Source organism: Chionomys nivalis, chromosome 4 (genome assembly GCF_950005125.1).
Source record: "Chionomys nivalis chromosome 4, mChiNiv1.1, whole genome shotgun sequence".
Lineage (NCBI taxonomy): Eukaryota > Metazoa > Chordata > Mammalia > Rodentia > Cricetidae > Chionomys > Chionomys nivalis.
Window position 1 is genome coordinate 110,652,149 of NC_080089.1, and position 22,852 is coordinate 110,675,000.

Sequence of the window (22,852 nt, forward strand, 5' to 3'; positions counted from 1 at the left end):
CCAGAGGAACAGCTTTTGATTGTCCTCTGGCTTCCATACACACGCATACATACATGCATCTGAACACAAACACGTTTCATATGATCTCACAGAACCCCATGGACTCTCACAAGTCCTTGTCAGAAGACCTGGAAGATACTCTAAGTGACTGAGTTTGCAATACCAGTTTGGGACAATCTATTATCACATGCCACAGAATGTGACCCCACCAGACACACAGTGTAGGACGTGCTATATTTTTTCCTCAGATTGATAATATAAGCCTCACCATAGACAAACCGAGTTATAGAAGATTCTAAAAGAGAAGTGACATAGACGCTTGAAATACCTTGAATCATCTCTAGCTGGAAAAGTACTTTGTAGTGATAGAGACGATTCAAGACACAAGACATCAGGATTGACCCAGACAATCCTTGACTGGATCCTCAGAAAAGAAGGTTTATATATATTTTTTAAAAAGGTAGAGTGTAGCCTGAGCTGCATTGTGGGTACCTGAATTGATGGTACCTCCTTCAGCACGCTGAAGGCATTGCAATTGCTTACCAGAGCATCACTGTTCTGGGAGATGCAGACTGGTCTACTCAGGGAAGAAGTGCCCCGTGCCTGCAACTCTCATTGCTTGGAGAGAAAAATAAAACAAGGGTTGGTAAGATGGCACGGCAGGCAAAAGTGCTTGTCGTCACGCCTGAAGACCAAAGTTTGACCCTTGGGATTTACATGGTAGGAGAGAATTCACTTCCTCATGTCATCCACTCACTTCTACGGTCATGCCTAGGCTACACACACACAAACACAGGATTCACACATTACACAGAGTAAATTTCCGTAAAGATCCGTAAAATTTCAAAATAACCCATTATTCCCAGAAAAGGATAACGAGCATATTAACCAGTAACTGTAAAAGACGGCCAGGTGTGACGGAGGATGCCTTTGACCCTAACAATCAGGAATGGAGGAAGGCGATCAGGCCTGCCCCATCATAGGGCAGCCCGGACTATGCAGGGTTCCTCAATCTCAAACAAAACAGTCACACAGACAAGGGCTTGCATTGTAATTTTCTCAAAGGTTGATTAGATTTTCAAAATTAAAATCGGCACAGCTCAGTGGTGGAAGACTTATCTCACAGGTGCAGACCCTGGTTAGCACCAGCGCTGCAAGGCAGAAACACCATCAACCAATACTGAAGTGAAGGCAGAGAAGACAGCTAACTATGGGTGTGCCACCATGGAAATCCCATCAAACCAGGAGGTTTCAGAAACATATCACTTAGGGGGAAGAAAGAATAAGACCCGGACACCATTCTCTGCCAACTCTGAAGCTACGTCCTTAGCTATGCTGTGTGTGGAGGCCCGAGACGGGAACACACCTGGAACACCCGAGTCCACCCAAACACGTGCAGACGCTCTTGTCATACTATGCGGACAGCATTTGGATATTTCAAACTTTCTAGAAAATTCTCACTGATGCAATGAGCTTGAAGAGTTAGACACACACCAAGTGAACCCTAAGCACACATTAAGGTAAATTTTGCAACTTATTAGCACTAGGGCTCTTAGGAGCATACTGAAAAACCTTGCCAGGAGAGGTCTCCACTCCCCAAGAGGCTGTATTCAATACCAGCCACTTAGAACAATCAGGAAGGTCTGTGAGTTCAAGGCCAGCCTGATCTCCTTAGCGAGATTAAAGGTGTGAGCCATTATGCTGGTATGAGGCCCAGGTTGACCCCAGCTTTTGCTTCTCTTGTCTGGACTCCCCAAGCACTTGGCTCAGACACCTTTAGTTTAACTAACAGAAGTCCAATGTAAGGGGTGCTTAGGTAAGGTCGCCCTACAAGGGGAGCCGAGGCTCACGCAAATGAACTCACATCTTTGCGGTTGCAGTGCTGGAGTTACAGGCGCGAGCACCATCATACCTGGCTGCTATCTGTTATCACCTTTGATCGTTAAAACACAGCTCGAATCTTGGGCTCCCTCGGGAACACTTTAAGTCCTTACATTAATTCCCAAAGTGTTTTCCAACTCTTTCCTACACACAAGCTTTTATTTTTTAAAACTACCCAGTGCCCCTCCCAACTACTATAAACTAGTAATTAAGTCCTCCAGGAAGGTGAGGGAACAGTAGAAGAGGCCCCCCCCCCTTTTTCTCTTCAAAGTTTGTGCCATGAGGTCACGGCTGTGATTCCAACAGGCAAGGCAGCCAAGATGCTCACACCAGAGGTGAAGGGGGCTGAAGTGGAGGGCTCCCACTGTATCTACAAGGTCACAAAAACTGATTCAAAAATGTGGCTGTGGCCGGGCGGTGGTGGCGCACGCCTTTAATCCCAGCACTCGGAAGGCAGAGGCAGGCGGATCTCTGTGAGTTCGAGGCCAGCCTGGAACTACAAGAGCTAGTTCCAGGACAGGCTCCAAAGTTACAGAGAAACCCTATCTCTAAAAACCAAAAAAAGGGGGCTGGAGAGATGGCTCAGTGGTTAAAAGTATTACCTGCTCTTCCAAAGGTCATGAGTTCAATCCCCAGCAACCACATAATGAGGTCTGGTGCCCTCTTTTGGCCTGCAGACATACATACAGATAGTCTATTGTATACATAATAAATAAATAAATATTTTTAAAAAATGTGGCTGTGGCGTGCCTGTAACTCCAACACTGAGGCTGGGGAACAGGGACAGAGACGAGAGGCTCACTGGGATGCGCTGGCTACCAGTTAGTTTCAGGTTCAGTGAGAGACCCTGGCTTAGCGGCTCAAAGGAATGAAGAGGGCAGTGGGAGAGCAAGGACACTGTCACCCTCTCTGGCCTCCATGGACACACACACACACACACTAAGGAAACTGCATGATTTTCCTTCAATCATCTTTTTACATCTTAGGGAGATTTGTCCTCCTCGTTCAGTGTTTTGATCACAAATCTTCCAGAAAAAAACACAGGAGGCGGGAGCTGTGAAGGAAACCTGTGTTTAGAGCCACTTATTAAATGAATTACAGAGTAGACATGGGGAGGATGGCTCTGGTGCCCTCTCTTGGCCAGAACAAGCATTGTCACCCTCTGACACTTCTGACCTTGCTCTTGCTTCCTCTGTGGTTGTTTCAGGTCACCCCTGGCCTTGGCTCTGGTAGGAATGCCTACATCAATCCAGGCACATTGCACAACCCTAAGGGGCACCATTTCGAGAATCCCAGAGGTCAGCATCATACAGCATTTGAGGTCTGGCTGGTTAGTTCATGGGACAGAAGCAGAAGCTGTCTCAAGGGACTGGAAAAGAGAAGCTGGAACCCAACAAACACAGCCAGATTAGACGTGTTGGTCAGCCAGCTTTCTGTTTCTGTGGTGAGGCAGGACATCGGGACAGATACACACATGGGGAGTAAACCATTCGTTTGCCTTACAGATGGGAGTAAAAACAGACAAGAGAGAGCAGCTTCCACAGTCCAGTGACTTAATGTCTTCCCGCAAGGCCCTACCTCCCAATGGGGCCAATCTGGGGACTATACCTTTACTACATGGACCTATAGGGGACACTTAAGATCTAAATGACAGGGCCTGGAGAGATGGATCAGTGATTAAAAGCACGGGCTGCTCTTCCAGAGGACCTGGGTTCAATCCAAGCATCTATATGGCAGCTCACAACTGCCTGTAACTCCAGTTCCAGGGGATTGATACCCCCACACAGACATATGTGCAGGCAAAACAGCAATGTACATAAAACAAAAAAAATAATTTTAAAAAGTTAAAAAAATGTTGTTTTTGTAGAGGACCTGGGTTTGATTCCCAGCACCCACATGGCAGCTCACAGCTACCTGTATCTCCAGTCACAGGAGACTCAATGCTCTCTGGGGAACCAGACACATACGCAGGGAAAACACCCGAACACAGAAGATAACAAGATAAGTGAAACATCAAAACCCAAAAAGCCAAGCTTTAAAATACTGTGTCAGATATCCGTGGCTCGTTCTATGCATTGACTGCCCGTATGCAATCCATCATCTGTCATTGCCAGTGCTGCCCCAGGTGAAGGACGAGGTCAGAGAGACTGTTCTACTCTCAGAAGAGCTGGGCAGTCAGCAAACTCAGGGCAGGGAATCTGGCTATAGGACGCACTGTTGGAGAAGTCTGATGGGAAGGAGGCCCTGCCTGTGACCTGAAGCACAAAGGGTCCCGTGGTCCAAAGAGAACGGGATACCCACCCACAGAAAAGCAAAACATAAGCCCCGACATACGATTTTCATGCATTAACGTATGTTGTGAACAATATACATACTCTGTGCATATTATTTAGATGAAAAGGTGTGTATAGACTGCTGCCTTTCAAATACAGAAAGGGCTGAAAATGCAAACAGAAGGTCACATTTGCTTCTGTTTGTATAAAGCAATTTCTCAACCGGAGGTGACTTTGCTCCCTTTGGGGCCTTTGGCAATGCCTGGACAAACTTATCGTCATGACTCAAGCTGGTGATGGGCTACTGACATCTGGTAGGCAGAGTACAGGAATACTATTGAGTACCCCACAACGCACATGAAGGCCTCCCCGGAGCTTGCCCAGTCCCGCGTGTAGAAGGATCAAGAAGTGGTCTCACGTCTTCTGTTGATGCAGGGTCAGGCAAACATCAAGAGTTCTTGTCACACGTTGGATATTTGAATCATGTGACGCATCACCTAGCCAACGCCTATTTGAAGACTGAGTTTAATTTGGAGAAGAAAAATGCACAGCCGTGCTGTGGGAAACGGGGGGGGGGGAGGGTCTTTTTAGGGTTCGGGAGCCTGGGTTTAGAATCTAACCAGGTCAGATACTCATCCTGTGCCTCTCTGGGCTTCTTCCTCCCCTCCCTCCCTCCAACATCTCCCTCCTTGACATCTCTAGACAGGAAGAACCTGAGGCAAGGATGAGGACACACCTTGACAGTATAGTTCAGTACTGCTCAGTCACGATTACTTTATGAACAGTTAAAGTCAAAACAATTTTGTTTCATTTTTATTTACGTAGCCTTGGCTAGCCTGGAACTTACTCTGTAGCCCAGGTTAGCCTCAAACTCAGAGGTCCTCCTGCCTCTGCCTCTGAAGTACTGGGATTAAAGGTGTGTTGGCCACCACATTTGGTTCAAAACAGCGCTTAAAGCAACACAGTTTGGCTGAGCCTTGGAAGATTAGGAAGAAAAAGAGTCTACAGCAGGGGGACAGGGAGGGGACTCAGCAGGTCAAACGATCGTTGTATAAGCAGAGGAGGGCCTGGGTAGGACCCCTAGCACCCATAGGAAAAAAATCAGGGTGCAGGTGTCAGCAACCCCAGCATCAGGGTGCAGAGATGGGGACCCTAGGGGCACAGCTCCCTGACCTGTCGACTGAAACAAAATGGCGAGCTTCAGGTTCAGTGAGGAGACTCTGTCTCAAAAAAATAAGGTGGGTCAGTAGGCCACACACAAACGGAAGACATAAAAAACAGTAGGGGAGCTTGTTAAGAAGAGGAGAGCAGTAAGGGAAAGAATAGGGTGAAAAGGGCTAAAATTTACTAAGTAAATATATGAAACTCACAATTTTTAAAAATGAGAAAAACACAAGGCAGAAAAGCAGTTGAGGAAGATTTCCCAACGTCAATTTCTGACCCCCACAAATATACCCCCCTCACACACACCTAAAAGTACATTGCATGGGACAGAAAAATCTCATTAAATTTTCAAATTAGACATAAAACCGGTAAGCCGATGAAATCCGAATCAACATCTACTTATTTTTATGAAGCTGAACCGTTATTTACAACTCAAATACGGCACTGACAGCAGCAGTGCAGATTCTTCTGGGTTTATCCAAATAGTTCCCATGCCAGCTAACATATCCGCTGGACAATGATGTGGCTCCCATCGTTCTCCAGTGGCAACCACAGCTGCCGCCAGCCCTCTCTGGGCTGTGGCATCACTGACCTACCGTGGCCCTCGCTGCGTGCTTACACAAGCAGCCTTTGTTCAATGTCATGAGCCATGGCAAGGCACCACAATTTACCACCAAGGTGACCGTAAACACAAACACAGGTGTCTGTTCTGAAATAATGGCAGGCTTCGGGCAAATTCGCAATCCCCAAATCGGCTTATAACATTAAACTAACACAAGAATGTTGTTAATAACTCCTGCAAAATGCTAACACGGGCCGTAGAGTGGGAGACGCCAGCAAGGTGGATTGGTTCTGAACTCCACTTTCCAGCCGCCTGGAAGCCACCCTCCACACCTGGTTTTAGACAGTCTGGTCCACATTTTAACATGCTCAAAAGCAACCCGTCGCCGCCCTTCCCACATCACGCTTTCTCATGTAAAACTATTACGACATGGGCTGTAATTATTTAAATGTGTTTGGCAGAGAACTGACATCTGGCCTTACATGATCTGCTCAGTTAGCGGCGTGGGGTAGGGGTGCACGAGTCAGGGGGCGACTTGCTAGACTCTGCCTCTCCTTCGACCTTGTTGGTTTGGGGCTGGAGCCTAGACCATCAGACTTGGCAGCAAAGCGCCTTGATGTCCTGAGCCATCTCGCAGGTCCAGCTTTACAAGATCAGCAAGCCCCATCTAGGCCCAGAGTTCAGGATTCTGCTCATTTAGATTGTTGGATTTCGGTTAAGCTTTGTGGTCTTGTTCCATAAAGGTCATGGATAGTACAAATTTCTAAAATTTATATTTTGAAATTGTTTATTACTTATGTACAGAAATGGTTTGTTTTTTGAAGGGGTATGTGTGTGCGTGTGGTGCGTGCACACACCCATATGTGGTAGCTTAAACAAGAATGGCCCCCCTAGGTTTATATAATATTTGAGTGCTTTGGTCTGCAGTTGGTGAAACTGTTTGGGAAGGACTGGGAGGTATGGCCTTATTGGGGGACATGTGTCACTGGAGATGGAATTTGAGGTTTCAGGAGCCAAAGCCATTCCCTTTCTCTGCCTCCCAATTGTGGTCAGATGTAAATTCTCAGCTGCTGTCCCAATGCCATGCCTGTCTGCCATCACGCTCCCCACCATAATGGCCATGGCCTCCAGTGTTCTCTGTGAGCCCTAGTAAATGCTATCTTCTATAAGTTGCCTTTCTTCTATAAGTTAGTGTCTCTTCAGAACAACAGAAAAGTAACCAAGACCCCGCGGAAGTCAAAAGGCATTGGATCCTCTGGAGCTAGAGGAACCAGTGGTTGGAATGGCTGGACAGCTGCCTGACACGGCCTGACTCTTCGGCCCTCTGTCTACCTTACATCTCTTTTCAGGAGGTGGTTTTTAAAACCTCCTCCTGAGCCGGGCAGTGGTGGCGCACGCCTTTAATCCCAGCACTCGGGAGGCAGAGGCAGGCGGATCTCTGTGAGTTCGAGACCAGCCTGGTCTACAAGAGCTAGTTCCAGGACAGGCTCCAAAACCACAGAGAAACCCTGTCTCGAAAAACAAAAATAAATAAATAAATAAATAAATAAATAAATAAATAAATAAATAAATAAAACCTCCTCCTGCTTGCTGCTCACCCAGGGGAAAGGCTATCAGTTTTTCTTTGTGGCTCTAAAATACAAGAACCAGCTAAGTCTCAAACTTGTGGTCCAGTGGCCAGTTCCGTTTAGTACACACAGTACTGAGCACACATAGTCTTTAGAAAATTTTTTTATTGTTGTTTTGTTTTTTGAGACAAGGTTTCTCTGGGTAGCTTTAGAGCCTGTCCTGGAACTTTCTCTGTAGACTAGGCTAGCCTCGATCTCACAGAGACCCACCTGCCTTTGCCTCCCAAGTGCTGGGATTAAAGGCGTGTGCCACCAACACCCAGCCTCAACTTCTTTTTTTTTTTTTTTAAATCAAATTTAGATTTAGTGTTTCCCTGAAAAACATCAGAACTACTGCCCGCGGGTCATCCTTCCCCTACTGTCACACTCAGTGACAGTTGCGTCACCATTCACAGCCACCTCCATTCACTTTGTGCTACCTGGGTGATCGTGATTGCTGCTGTAAAGAGACTTTAAGAGACTTTGGTTGTTCTCGTTCCCGACTTCGCCTTGGGAGAGTCCCTGAGCTGAGGCTTGCGCTTCTTTCACTATGAAAATGAGCCAAGGGCATGCATCTGAGCTAGTTCGTAGTATCACAGATTCAAATTTGATAGACCGCTGGTAACTGATGTGTCTTAAGAAAATACTAGCTGTGTTTGCATCTGGTTCCCCTCATGTATGTATGTCAGTTCCTCCATGACATTGCAAGCTCAGGGGCAAGCCTGTCATGTGTTCGCAGAGTTCTGGACACAGAAACAGTGATGCTGTAATGATCATGGAATGCACAGCCAGGTGACCTGGGGTTAGACTCCAGTCTAGCTATGCACCATCTGTCAATTGATTCAACAATCTGGAACCTTAGTTTTATGGTCCACAATATAATATTGCAAGTAAATAGTATAGATCACATGAATTCAGACTTTATTATTTGTTTTAAAGTCATAAATGAAGCATTCATTCCGTGTTAAAAGCTAAACTCAAAATTCCATTTTGGACAGAGATCAGCTGGTAAATGCATGATCTCAGGTTCCTGGTGGTCTCCTCCCCTGTTTTGCTTTGTTTTTAGAGACAGGGTTTTTCTGTGTAGCTTTGGCTGTCCTGGAACTCACTCTGTAGACCAGGCTGGCCTCAAACTCACAGAGATCCACCTCCCTGAGTCTCCTGAGTGCTGGGATTAAAAGCTTGCACCACCACTGCCCGGTTGTTGAGACAAGGTCCCTCACTGAATCTGAAGCATCCCAATGTAGTCGGACTGGTTGCCTAGGAAGCCCTGTGGACCTTCATTTCTTCTCCATCTCACTGCTGGGATCACACACAGGCAATGCGGCGCTGGGTTTGTGTAGGTAAATTCTAGGGGACTGAACTCAGGTCTTCACGCTCACGGGAAGCCCTTTGTCGACTGAACCACCTCCCTACCATTCCAGACAATTAGCATACCTTTTCCACAAACAAACAGAGCCAGAACCAATGTCTCTCCTACCACTTTTTAAAAAAGATTCTTACTAATTCTGTGGGTGTGTATGTTCGTGCAGATGCATGTGGAGACCAGAGGCCCTGGCTTTCTGTGGAACTGGAGTTGCCAGTGACTGTGAACCCTACATGGGGGCTGGGAACCAAACCTGGATCCTCTGCAAGAACAGCCAATTCTTTTTTTTTTTTTTTTCCCAAAAGGTTCTACATTTTATTACTGGAGAAACCACTACCAACTTAAACATGATCAAGTCTCCAGGTTGAAAATGTTGAACTTCATCTTTGTAACACTCATCAAGGATCACGATTCATCATAAATTGTCTTGCCATTCATTGTTGATTCCTTACAGACCCAGCTTCGTTCTCCTCCAGTGTCTTCTCTTGGAGTTGTACCTGATTTTGTTGCCAGTTTTCATCCGAATCCACTGAGGAATAGGATGATTTTGCTTTTGTTTCTTAGCCAGGAATCGCTTGATTCTGAAAGTCTTGTGAGAAGACATGGCGAGAAGCCTAGGCAGGGAGGTGGCGCATGATGGCGAAGGAAAGGCGAAGAGCGAACAGCCAATTCTTTTACCTTTGCATCATCTCTCTAGCCTCATCCTTACCACAGTTTTGACTGATTGTGCCCATAGGTTGGGGAATACGCAAAGCAGTGCACATTTTAATTGAAGAATAGATTTCTAAATATGTATTTTAATTCCATTCCATCTTGTCAACTTTGAGATGCATTTTCGTATTTACCAGATCGTTACTTCTAGGACCTCGATGTTATAATTTCACCATCTTCTGAATTAGTATCCATGAGCACACACGTTCATGCAGACCTAAATGTTCTTTTACATTTAAAGGGGGATATGATATAGATATGAATAATTTGCATTGGTGTGAATCTTGGTTTATTGATACAAGTTTAAGGTCAATTTTGTTATATGTATATGTATTTCTGATCTTGATTAAGGTATTGTGATTGTGTAGTTCATTTAAAAATGTAATGTATATAGATTGTTAATAGATAATCATCTATAATAGGCAAGTTTGTAGTCATGTTAGTTAGACTTTCTAGGTGTGCATAGATATATTTCAGATAGGCATTCTTCATATCTTTCAAAGACTACAGAATATGGCTTTTAATGTTTTAATAATTTAGGGTTTTTCATGACAATGAGACACGTCTGCTCCTGGCAGCACCAATCTACTTCAAGAAGAAGATGGGCATTGAAGAGGCTCCTTATGGAGTTTGATAGCCATTTGGGCAAGAAACTGCTCTTGCCTGGACTATTTTGCATAAACTGGACACAGAGAACCCTCAGAGAGAGGACTGCTGAACTTGCCTAAAGGTGAGATGGTCTTTCGGGGTTCCTGACTTATGAAAGAGTCTGCAAGACATTCTGCAGGACACAGCAGATAGTGACTGAACTGCCTTTGAAATTTCCTGCTTCATGGAAATGTCTCTGGATACTATGGGCCTGAAGGCCAAAGATGGATGCCCCAGCGGTACTAAAGAACTTTGGATGACTGTACAGTCAGTGAGATATCTCTGTCACTTCTAGAGTTTTGGAAGTTTCTTACTTCTTGTTTACTTAGGTAATATTATATCCTTCTGGAGTCTTTGATGGAGTTGAAGAATAAAGAGATAGTTATAGTTTTCCTCAGTTATGATAAAAGATAAAGTAGATATAAATATTGTAACTGTAATTCTTGCTCGATAACTGTTTTGTTATATGTAATTTTACTATATTAAAGTGAAAGTCTTTCCTTTTTGTTTAAACAGAAAAAGGGGAATGATGTGGGAAAGTCATTTATCTATCTGTTGCTTTCATTGGTTAATTAATAAAGAAACTGCTTGGCCTGATAGGTCAGAACATAGGTGGGTGGAGTAAACAGAACAGAATGCTGGGAAGAAGGGAAGTTAAGCAGACACCATGCCTCTCCTCTCCTGGGCAGATGCGATGAAGCTCCAGCCCAAGATGGACGTCCACTAGAATCTTCCGGTAAGCCACCACCTTGTGGTGCTACACAGATTATTAGATATGGGATAAAGCAAGATATGAGAGTTAGCCAGTAAGAGACTAGAGCTAATGGGCCAAGCAGTGGGGTTTTTTTGTGTTTTTTTTTTTTTTTTTTTTTTTTTTTTGGTTTTTTTGAGACAGGGTTTCTCTGTAGCTTTGGAGCCTGTCCTGGAACTCCCTTTGTAGACCAGGCTGGCCTCGAACTCACAGAGATCCACCTGCCTCTGCCTCCCGAGTTCTGGGCTTAAAGGCGTGCGCCACCACCGCCCGGCTACCAAGCAGTGTTTAAATGAATACAATTTGTGTGTTGTTATTTCGGGTGGCCGGGAGCCCTCCTGGGTGGCGGGAAGCGGCCCACTGCTCCATCTACAAACTGACATGTCCACCAGGGACCCCCTTTATCCATGATGTGCTCCAGAGCCCCCCAGTGATCTGCTGGAACCACTGGTCAGTGGGTAACACCGTATATAGACTAGGTCAGTTAGAGATTAACACTGTGTTAGTTGTGCGTTCATCTCTTTGACGAGACCGACTCATGGCGAGAGGGAAGGCCTTGTTGTAGCTCGCAGTTTCGTGATGGAGCAGGGCTGTGGCTGCGGTTCTGGCCTGGGTGTGGGAGGCTGCAGCTTGGCGCATCACTGAGACGGATGAGAAGCACAAAGCAAAAAGGAAGTAGGCCGGGCTATACGTCTCAAGCCTCACAGGGGCCTGCTGTGGACTAATCTGTCTGTATACTGTGAATACGTATGACTCTCATTGGTTAATAAAGAAGCAGATTGGCCTATAGCAAGCCAGGACAATCAGCTGGAGTACTGGGATGAAGAAGGATGGAGTCAGGGAGATGCCAAGGAGATGCCAGCCAGGCACAAAGGAAGCAGGACGGTAGAAAATGAGGCAACAAGCCATGAGCCACGTGGCAAAGCATAGATAAGGAATATGGCCTAATTTAAATGTAAGAGTTGGCTAGTAATAAGCCTGAGCTGTCGGCCATGCATTTATAAGTAATATTAAGCCTCTGTGTTGGTTATTTAGGAGCAGGTGGTCAGGACAGAAAAACTCCACCTACAGTGGCCTACTTCCGACACACCTCTTCAAGGTCTACAACCTCCCAAACACTGCCCCCCACTGGGGACCAAGTGCTTACAGAGCCTGTGAGGGAACACGACATTGAAACAGTAACAATAATCAGTTACAGAACTGAACACCTACAGTGTTGGACTCTAATAAAGGTATTCAAGTGCCTCTCAAAATGTCATTGCGCTGAGCTGACCATAGTGGACTTCAAGTAGCTGAAAGAAACGAAGGGAAACTGAGGACAAAGGGGGACCACCGTGTCCGGCTTCCGAAGTGGCTGCGTGTACCCGTGGCCAGCAGTGTAGAGAACACGCATGTCCCAAACGGTACTACTGCCTGTTGCAATGAAACCACTGGTGGCCCTTTCGTCATTTGTCTTTGTTGTTGTTGTTAAATGAAACTTTATTGATTTGTTTGTTTTCGACACAGGGTCTCACTATGGAGCACTAGCTAGCTTCAAACTCAACATGTAGCTGTAGATGACCCTGAATTGCTGATGCCCCTGCCTCTACCTCTCACACGCTGGGGTTAAAGGTATGTGTGTCACCATGCCTGGCTCGGTTTTAATTTTACGAATTTAAAATTCTCATAATTAAGTGACCCACATTGTAACCGAAGTTTTCAAGCCACAGTGGCAGACGTGGGTCAAGAGTTGGTAGAGACCACATGGCTTGAAAAGTCAGAAATGGTGTCACCTGGCCCTCACTTTTCAGGAAATGTCTGTCAACTTCCTAGCCGGGGCTCTTGTTCTCTAGCAGGCCTTGAACGTTACTAACTCAGATGAATATATTCATGTGTCCCAAGGAAATGTCACTGTTCCCACTGCAGCAAGACAGGACAGCTCCAGAGGGGTTACACCACCTATGACCCCAGATCCTTTGCAAGAGCAGTAGATGCTACTAACTACTGAGTCATCTCTCCAGTCCCAAACCTCCCTGTTTAAAAATTACAGACTTATAGCCTCTGCCTCCCGAGTGCTGGGATTAAAGGTGTGCGCCATCACCACCCGGCCTGGGCAGGACATTCTTAAGCTTAAGTAGATCTCACCATTTTTGCACATACTTATTATTGCCTATTATTATTATTAATTAATATATCACAGGCTGGCCTCAATCTCTCAGTCCTTCTGCCTCAGTCCACCTAGTGCTGAGAGTATGGCCTCATTTGTATACTTACTATTTCTGTGTGTGCCAGATCTTCATGTATGTCAGGTCCTTGCATGTTGCCTTTAGTATGTGCCTCCAACTAAGCCAGCCATCTCCGGTGTATAACCAATGCTTCACTGAGAGCAAGATTCAAGACTGTTCTCACTCCTCACCATACCTGTGTTTGTTCTTCCGTTGGGTCAGCCCACACTAGCCTGGGTCAGTTTCAACTCTTCTCTCACAAGAGAAGCCACATTAAATCTGCACCTGGCTCAGGCATGGTGGCCTAAGCCTTTGATCCCAGCACTTGGGAGGTAGAGGCAGGGAGATCTCTGTGAATATGAGCTAGCCTGGTCTATATAGAGTTTCAGGACAGCCAGGGCTACACAGTGTGACCGTGTCTCAAAAACAAACAAACAAAAAGTCTAAGGCCGCATCCATCCCTGCTTTCTTGAGAACAAGGCACAAGGCACGACTGAATCTCCCTGCTCTAGCTGCCCAGACACGGGAGAGCTCCCAGAATAGTTACAGGAAAAAAACAAAACTTTCCCTTCAAACAATTGACAGGCCTTTTCCTTTTTGGCATGGAGAATTCAATCAGCCAAATATTTTTACTTCCAGGTCCTGTAGAATGAAGACAAATAAACACGAATAGTTATGCCCTCTGGGACTGTGCTCCCAGTCCACACACGTTCACAAATGAAGTTTCACAGAGAAGACACGGGAATCACCTCACTCTAACTAGTACTTTCTGGCCAGGAAAAAATAGGAGAGCCATGTATAGTGTGCGTGCTTATGGTCCTGGCTTCCTGATGAGGCAGGAAGCCTGCAAGATCGAGGGCAGCTTGGGCTACACAGGGAGACCCTGCCTCAAACAAACCAATGAGCACAGACAACCAAACAGAACAGTTAAAATCCAGCAGCTTCCTGCCTTTATGTCTTTGTTACTCCAGTACAGTCTCCCTGATACTGTGTGTGGGTGTGTGGGTGGGGGCAGACAGAGAGAGAGAGAGAGAGAGAGAGAGAGAGAGAGAGAGAGAGAGAGAGACAGAAAGAGGGAAAGGAAGGAGAGAGAGAAAGAGGATAGCTAGCTAGCTTGATAGATAGCTAGATAGAGAAACCCTTTCGTCATTTGATTTCATTTGACCATCCTAGGTTACTATGCCAACCTGCCTACCTCTCCCCTCTCACCTATGTTTTGACAACTCTATTCAATTCCCCTTTCTTACTCTCTCTTCTTTTAAACAAAAGATCAATTCAAACCAGGGTTTCATGTAGCCCAGGCTGGCCTCTATGTGCCCAAGAATGACAACAAAGTTTTGACCCTCCTCCCTCTACCTGCCAAGTGTTGGGATTACAGGACTCTACGACCATACCCACCCAGCTTAAAGGGAACACACACACACACACACACACACACATGAGTTAATGTGTATGATGTTTTGCCTGCACATATATTTGTGCATCACGAGTGTGCCTAGTGCCCTTGAAGGCCAGAAGAAGGCATTAGATTCTTTGGAACTGGAATTACAGCTGGTCGTCAGCTACCATATGGGCTCTAGGACTTAACCTGGGTCCTCTACAAGAGCAGCTGAGCCATCCTCCAGCCACTAAGGGAGTTCCTTTCAAGGGCAGTCACCGGGGAACAGAGCTTAGAGTCAAGGTTAAACTTGAACTCCACACCCTGCCACGATAGGGTTACAGGAAATCTCTGTGCTCTGACTGCCAAGCACAAGAACAAGGGGTTTCCTCTTGTCCTCGTGTGTGTGTGTGTGTGTGTGTGTGTGTGTCTGTGTGTATGATGTATTCCCCGCCCCCCCCGCCCCCCGCCCCAGAAACAGCTGAGAGCAGTGAATCAAGAATTAAGGCTCCACCTGCGGCATACAGGCCCGGTTTAAACCTTTCCTGCCTCTTCCTCACCAGAAGCCCCTCCCTTTAAGCCTCACAGAGTCTTTGGGAGATGGGACTAGACTATCTCCAACAGGAACTGCCCACGTGTCTTTGCCTGTTTCACCTCCCCTTCAGCGACCATGGGGAGTTTACCCACGTCCATTAAGAGATGACCTAGGCGAGGGAATCTTCCACCTCCAGCAGAGGAAACAGCACTGTGACCAAACCAGGTCAGTCAGGGAACTCCTTCTGTACTTGGTTACTACCAAGAAGAAATAAATTCATCTGCCAGGCATGGGGACACACAACTTTAATCCCAGCATTTGGGAGGCAGAGGCAGGTGAATCTCTGTGAGTTCAAGGCCAGCCCAGTCTACATAATGAGTGTCAGGCCAGTCAGGAATATACAATAAGATTCTATCTCAAACAAACAACCCTCCGCCCAGCAACCCAAGATCTAACTATAGGGATAATTGAGACAGTGTGCAGGATCTGGACTGCAAAGAGAGCTTCCTGAGAAATCCACGGGGAAGCAGGCCCTACCATGGTGAACCCAGCCCCATGCAACTTGTACGATATGTCAGCCTCCTTTTTGATTTTATTTAAGCCAGTTTGGTCAAATTTCCATCATCTCCAACTACCACTGTGGAGAACTAAAAAGAACGTTGGCAACAGTTTCAGGAAGTGTGTCTCTCAGCAAATGGTACAAAGTGCTGCGCTAGACACAGTGCCTGCGACGGGGAGAAAGGACAAGTCTGACAAACAGTTGCTGGCGGCATGCACATGCGTGCAAAGCCCTGAGCTTGATCCCCAGCACCCTACACAGTAGCCATCCACCGGCCCCAGGCCCCAAACCATTTGACTGTCAAAAGAGAAAAACAGGTTTCAAACTGGTCTAGGCCACTTGCCCATCCTCCCTTCAACACTCAGGCATGAGGCTTGCCTAACTCTCTGTTAAAAGTGCAGGGGGCAGGTCCTTCCTGGATCCAAAATAATTACCACAGGCTCAGCATGGTACAGGCTCAGCATGGTACGGGCTCGGCATGGTAGATTTGTTCAGTTTCCTACAGGAAATCTGTCTTCTGATAGCTGGCTTTTCTTGAGTGGCAATGAATTCAATAGGGTTAGAGTCATGTGTTTGGGACAAAGAACACAGCTTCTGTCCACTCTAGTGGACAAGAGGCAGCTTCTCAATGGCAACCAGCCCCCAGAGTCCAGTCCATATTCCAGAGAACAGAATCAGGAGGGTGAATTCTGTTCCTTTCTACCCCCTTGCCCAGTTCTTAAGAAATTATTATTACTAAAGGAATATCTTTACGTAACAACAGATGACAAGGGACTTTGAGTCCCTCCGCCTCCAGCCCCGAACTGCTGCTGTGTTCCACTCCGCTAGGTTTATGCCAGGCTGAGGAGCCCAGTGCTGTGTGCTCGCCAGGTAAGCGCTCTGCCAACCGAGCTGCCTTCTTTTCAAGACTGAACAATTCTCTCTAACCACGGGACTGGAAAACGGCACCATGGAAACGCCAGCTACTTATTCAGCTCGTGAGTAAATAAATAAATAATGCCAGCAGGTGAAAAGGTTGCCCTCAGTTTCTTGAGGAAGTTCTTCTGGGAGCCACACAAAATGAGTTCACCCTGACCAGTGTCTCCTCTGAAGAGGGATGGTAGGGAGGAGGAGAAGACACAGGAAGAGCCAACCTCTAGGGCTCACTATGTGGGAATGGTGAGGCGGGCACTGAAACCCAGTCCGCAGGGGCAGAGAGAGGGCTCTTTGAGGAGAAAGGCACCCACATCAGATGGCTCACAACTGCCTGTCACTTCAACTGTCTTCTGACACTGTCTTCTGACCTTCATGGGCACGAAACACATATGACATACATACATACATACATACATACATACATACATACATAAAACATAAATCATGAAATACATTAGCTTCTTGTAAATGTTAGGACTGGACAATAGCCAGGAGAGGCAGGGATAGGTGGAGAAAGCAAGGGCTCTTTCAAGTTCACAGGTGTGCAGGAGGCTCCTGGGACACAGATTTCGAGCCACTGAGGGGCAGCAAGGTACATGCCACTTAGATAGCATCACCTGCCCAAACAAAAGGCTCTGGAGAGATGGCTCAGAGGTTAAGAGCACTGCCTGCTCTTCCAGAGGTCCTGAGTTCAATTCCCAGCGACCACATGGTGGCTCATAGCCATCTGTAATGAGATCTAGTGCCTTCATATGGCCAGCAAGCATACAGACAGAACACTGTATACATAATAAATAAATACATCTTTAAAAAAAACGAAAAAAAAAAGGAGCGGACGGGGAAAAAAATTCAGGAGAGGAAGATCAAGGCCAGATGATGGCATGGAAGACCTGCTGTGCAGTGAGCAAACAGAAAGGACAGCATGACCAACATGCCGAGAGAAGCTGGCTGAACTGGGCCCCGCACTTGCCTAGCACTTGGAGACTGGGGCAGGAAAGTCAGGAGTTCAAAGTCATCCTTGACTACACAGTTAGCTCAGGGCCATCGTGGGCAAGACCAAAATTAAATGAAATAGAGACACCGGAAGAGTCTTTTCTTTTTTTTTTTTTTGGTTTTTTCGAGACAGGGTTTCTCTGTGGTTTTGGAGCCTGTCCTGGAACTAGCTCTTGAGGAAGAGTCTTTTCAACAGAAGGATCAACGATCCAAATCAAGGCTGGGTGGTGGTGGCGCACGCCTTTAATCCTAGCACTCAGGAGGCAGAGGCAGGGTGGTCTCTGAGTTCCAGGACAGCCAGAGGAGCTATGTGGTGTGTGTGTGTGTGGAACCCAAATCATATCTAAGGATAAATAATAATTCCCCTGCTTGATGTATTGTAGCGAGGCTGCTGTTCACAAAGATGGAGAAAAGAATGAAAATCAAAGGTGTTAAACCAGAAAGAAAGGTCAGTTTACAACCAACCGCCAACTTGGACATCAGCCACAAAGCCAGTAAGACAAAGGAGGACACCTTCGATACTCTGACACGAAACACACAGTACCTGTCGATTTAGGATTGTGTGACCTGAGCAGGTATCTCCAAGAATGAGGAGAGAGATTTTTCAGAGAACCCAAGCAGCCGGGAGGTCTGAGCACCGAGTGAAAAGCAGCCGCCGCGTGGGCTATGAGCTTGGCTCCCCTGCTGACTACACTAAGCAGCCATGACGCCTCTTCGGGAGGTGGAAAGCGGATCAAACAAACCTGTTAGGTGATCAAAGTTATTCCAGGCTCAACAGAAATAAGATGGACCTCAGGTGAAATATTCTCTAGTAATAGGCCACTCTATTAGAAGTGAAAACGGAAGAACCAGAGAAGCAGTGCAGCCAGCCACTGGAGAGTTTTTACCTCTACCAATGCGCAGACCAGCAGGGTGACCCAATCTCTACAGATCTTCAGGCTGCTGCTGTCTCTGCAAAACCTCAGACACTGTCTGTCCCCACCAAACCTCAGACTGCAACTGAGCTCCTGTCTGAGCTCCACCTTATATTCCTCTCCCTGCCCAGCCATGTCCCTTCTGTCTCCACCTCCCTAGTGCTGGAATTAAAGGTGTGTGCCACCACTGCCTGGCCTCCATGGCTAACTAGTGCTAGTGGCCTAGCTCTGCACTCTGATCTTCAGGCAAGCTTTATTTGTTAAATTACAAACAAAATATCACTACCAAAAATGCTTAAAGAAACAAAACAAAGTGCAAAAACATGGATGTATTTACACCTGGGGAGAAAGCAGGACAACCTGAGGGCTTCAAGATGTGACACCGTCCTATTAAAAATTTTATTTATTATTAGTAGTAGTATAAGAATTATTTTTTGAGACAGAGTCTCACTATGTAGCTTTGGCTGACCTAGAATTTGCTATGTAGACCAGGTTGACCTAGAACCCACAGAGATCCATCTGTGTTTTGAGAAAGTCTCTCATTGGCCTGGAGCTAGCCAAGTAGGCTAGGCTGGCTGGTGTGGGAGCCCCAGGGATCCCCCTGTCTGCCTCCCTTTGTCCTGAGGTTATATATGCACACCACTGTACCCAGCTTTTGACATGGTCCTGGGGACCTGAACTTGGGTTCTCAGGCATGCTCAATGAGCATGTTAATTCTTCTCAGTCCTACCCCCTTGATCTTGACTTCCTAGTCTTCAGAACCATGGGAAATAAACCCAGTTGGCATATGGTTAGTTGTTTAAGGTTTGAACTTTAAGTTGTGTATAATTGGGGGTTTGTTTGTTTAAAAAACAAACTTTATTTGGCTGACATGGTGGCACATTCCTTTAATCCCAGCATTCAGAAGACAGTGGAAGGCAGATCTCTCTGAGTTCCAGGACAGCCTGGTCTATATAGCAAGTTCGAGGTCAGTGAGGGATGTATAGTGAGACTAAGTCTCAAAATAAATAAGTGATAAAAACAAATGACAACCAAAACAGGAAAAGAAAATTACAACTCCTAAACAAAAACCTGTTTTAAAAGGGTTATTGTTTATGTATGTGGTTTGTATAACGTGTGTACACACATATGCCTCAGTACTTATGGACGTTAGAGGGCAATTTTGTGGTCACTTCTCTTTAACTTAAAAACATTTTCTTTAAGATTTGTTTGCTTATTTATATGTATGCTCTGTGTGAGGATGCCTGTGGCGTCCAGAAACGAGATCTGATTCTCGGGAGTTGAGGTTACAGACAGTCGTGAACCACCAGATGTGGGTGCTGGGAATGAGTCCCCTAGAAGAACATTGAACTCTTTTTTTTTTTTTTTTTTTGGTTTTTCGAGACAGGGTTTCTCTGTGGCTTTGGAGCCTGTCCTGGAACTAGCTCTGTAGACCAGGCTGGTCTCGAACTCACAGAGATCCGCCTGCCTCTGCCTCCCAAGTGCTGGGATTAAAGGCGTGCACCACCATCGCCCGGCAACATTGAACTCTTTTAACTGACAGCCACATCCATCTCTCTCCATCTCTCCAGAACCCTCCTTCCACTTGTTAGCAGCTTCACGAGGATGAACAAGGTCAACAGACTTGGGTAATGTGCTGGCTAGTTTAATATCAACTTGACACATGCTACAGTCATTGGAGAGGACAGAGCCTCCATAAGATAAGCTATAGATACACCTATAGGACATTTTCTTAATAGTGATTGATGAGGAAGGGAACAGCCCATTGTGGCTGTCATCCCAGGGCTGGCTGTCCTGGGTTTTACAAGAAAACAGGCTGAGCAAGTCATGTGGAGCAAACCAGTAAGCAAACCCTCCATGGCCTCTGCGTTGGCCCATCCAGGTTCCTGCCCTGCATGAGTTCCTATGTTGACTTCCTTCAGTGATGAACTGTGATGTGGAAGTGTAAGTCAAATAAACCCTTTCCTCCCCAAGTTGTTATCACAGCAACAGTAACCTTAAGACAGACAGCAAATACCTTTCCCTGATGAGCCATCCCGCAGGTTCACACACACACACACACACACACACACACACACACACACACACACACACACACTTTAATGCTTTACAATATTCCAGTTGTTAAACAGATAAAAGGAGGAATGCTGTGGGACAGTGGTCTTTAATCCCGCCACTTGTATTATTTTAATAAAACGCTGATTGGCCAGTAGTCATACAGGAAGTATAGGCGGGGCAACAAGGCAGAACAGGAGAATTCTGGGAAGTGGAAAGACACAGTTTGCAGTCCAGACACAAAGGAAGCAAGATGAGAATGCCTTGATGATAAAAGGTACCAAACCACGTGGCTAACACAGACGAGAATTATGGGTTAAGATATAAGATATAAGAGTTAATAAGAAGCCTGAGCTAATAGGCCAACCAGCTATAATTAATGTAGACCTCTGTGTGTTTCTTTGGGACTGAACGGCTGCGGGACAGAAACCTCAGTCAACAGAGGAAACGTGGAGCCGGATGTGGTGTAATCCCAGAATTTGGGAGGGGAAGGAAGAAAGACCATGTGTTCAAGGCCAGCCTATGTATGCTACCTGAGATCTGTCTCAAAAAGTAGAAAGGCAGGAGGGTGGGAGGAACCTTGTTCTGAGAGTCGGGGGGGGAGGGGGGGGACACACCACTCTGCTTCTCACTAGCCCGAGTCAGCAAATTAACCACAGCAGCCAGTTCCCAAGTGCTGTGGAAGACTGAACAGAGAATTCAAGTCGCAACTCTGACCTGAGCTGTTACCGAGATTCCCAGTTGTGTCAATCAGTCTTACCGTGACCATTTAACCTAGCCCTGATCTCCCCCACCTTTTGTTAGGTCAATGTAATTACATAATAGAAAATTAAAAAACAAAAATCCACAGGGTGGTGGCGATGGACGTCTTTAATCCCAGCACTCGGGAGGCAGAGACAGGCGGATCTCTGTGAGTCTGAGGCCAGCCTAGTCTACAAAGGGAGTTCCAGGACTGGCTCCAAAGCTACAGAGAAACCCTTTCTTGAAAAACCAAAACACAGCTGGGCAGTGGTGGTGCACGCCTTTAATCCCAGCACTTGGGAGGCAGAGGCAGGCGGATCTCTGTGAGTTCGAGACCAGCCTGGTCTACAAGAGCTAGTTCCAAAGCCACAGAGAAACCCTGTCTCGAAAAACCAAAAACAAAACAAAACAAAAACAAAACACAAAACAAAACAAAATCAGCATTAGCTTCCCAAGCTGTATAAACATTAAGTCATGACATGGAATACAAAAGAAAAGGAAACCTCTGGAAAGTTCTATCAGAGCTAAAGGCCCTTTGACATAAGTTTGGGGGGTTGCAAATGTGCACATGCATTCAGGGATGGGAACTGAGGCCAGAGAACAGGTGTCCTGTCTCTGCCCCACAACAGCCCTATAGCCGGGGATTACAGGTGACAGTTCTGGGGATCTGAACTCTGATCCTCAAGCTTGCAGGGCAAACTCTCTGACCCACACCCCCATACCCCAGCAGACTATTCAACATAGACTATATAGTATCAATGCAGATACAGCTATCACAGACATCCTCAAACATCTCCAACTCTAAGGAAACGCTTTGCCTTGTGACACTGGAAACACAGCACACAGGCTCTCCCCCTCCCTCACAAAGGTAACCTGGAGTCAAGAGCTGTACAGCATCTCCCCATCTTGATTACAGTCACAGTGACGGCCGCCCAGGAGCAACTCTGAAGCTTCTGCTTCTAGGAGCCCCTGTGAGCCTGCTCAAGGTGAATATTCTCCTCAGCGATCTCAGATGCCGATAGAGATTTTATGTCGCAGCCTCTAAAGCTTTCATTTCAAAAATTCTGTGCTGTCTCCAGCTGTCTCTAGAAACAAGGCAAATTTTAAATAAATACAGCTATCTTTCCTCTGAATTCTTTCCCCCCACAAGACGGAACCTCTGATAATTAGATTTGGGATATGGGAAGGAAAGGGCAGGTGAGATAAGAAACAAGGCTGGAGTTTCAGGTCATTAAGCTCGGACCTCTGGAAAATCAATTCCCCCGAGGTTTTTCAGGGTTTCTTTGGCTCAAACCTGACAGGACTGAAGTTGATGTAATCTTTCCACTGCAGCTGCAAAGCCAAACCATTCACAACCCTAGCTAGATCATTCTATTAATCTTTTACAAAGTCTAAATAAACTCAGCTCGGTAAAATAAGCAGATCTCTCGGTTTTCGACAGTAGTTTTTAACCTTTAAGATTCTTAGCGGGAGCAGTGGTGCACGCCTTTAATCCCTGCACTCGGGAGGCAGAGGCAGGCGGATCTCTGTAAGTTCGAGGCCAGCCTGGTCTACAGAATGAGTTCTAGGATAGTTAGAGTTGTTAGACAGAGAAA

General features: G+C 46.2%; 2 protein-coding genes across 2 annotated transcripts in view; both read right to left on the reverse strand.

The window, feature by feature from the left end:
* Cmtm8 (CKLF like MARVEL transmembrane domain containing 8) overlaps positions 1–22,852 on the reverse strand; it is a 55,141-nt gene that overhangs the window by 23,063 nt on the left and 9,226 nt on the right. The gene's annotated exons all lie outside the window — the stretch shown is intronic.
* On the reverse strand, positions 9,302–9,467 carry LOC130873317 (60S ribosomal protein L39-like). The gene has a single exon (XM_057768089.1). The coding sequence runs from the start codon at positions 9,455–9,457 to the stop codon at positions 9,302–9,304; it is 156 nt and encodes a 51-aa protein (XP_057624072.1). The 5' UTR covers positions 9,458–9,467.

Excerpts from the sequence above, each read along its gene's own strand:
- LOC130873317 (XM_057768089.1), bottom strand. The coding sequence starts at position 9,457 with ATGTCTTCTCACAAGACTTTCAGAATCAAGCGATTCCTGGCTAAGAAA.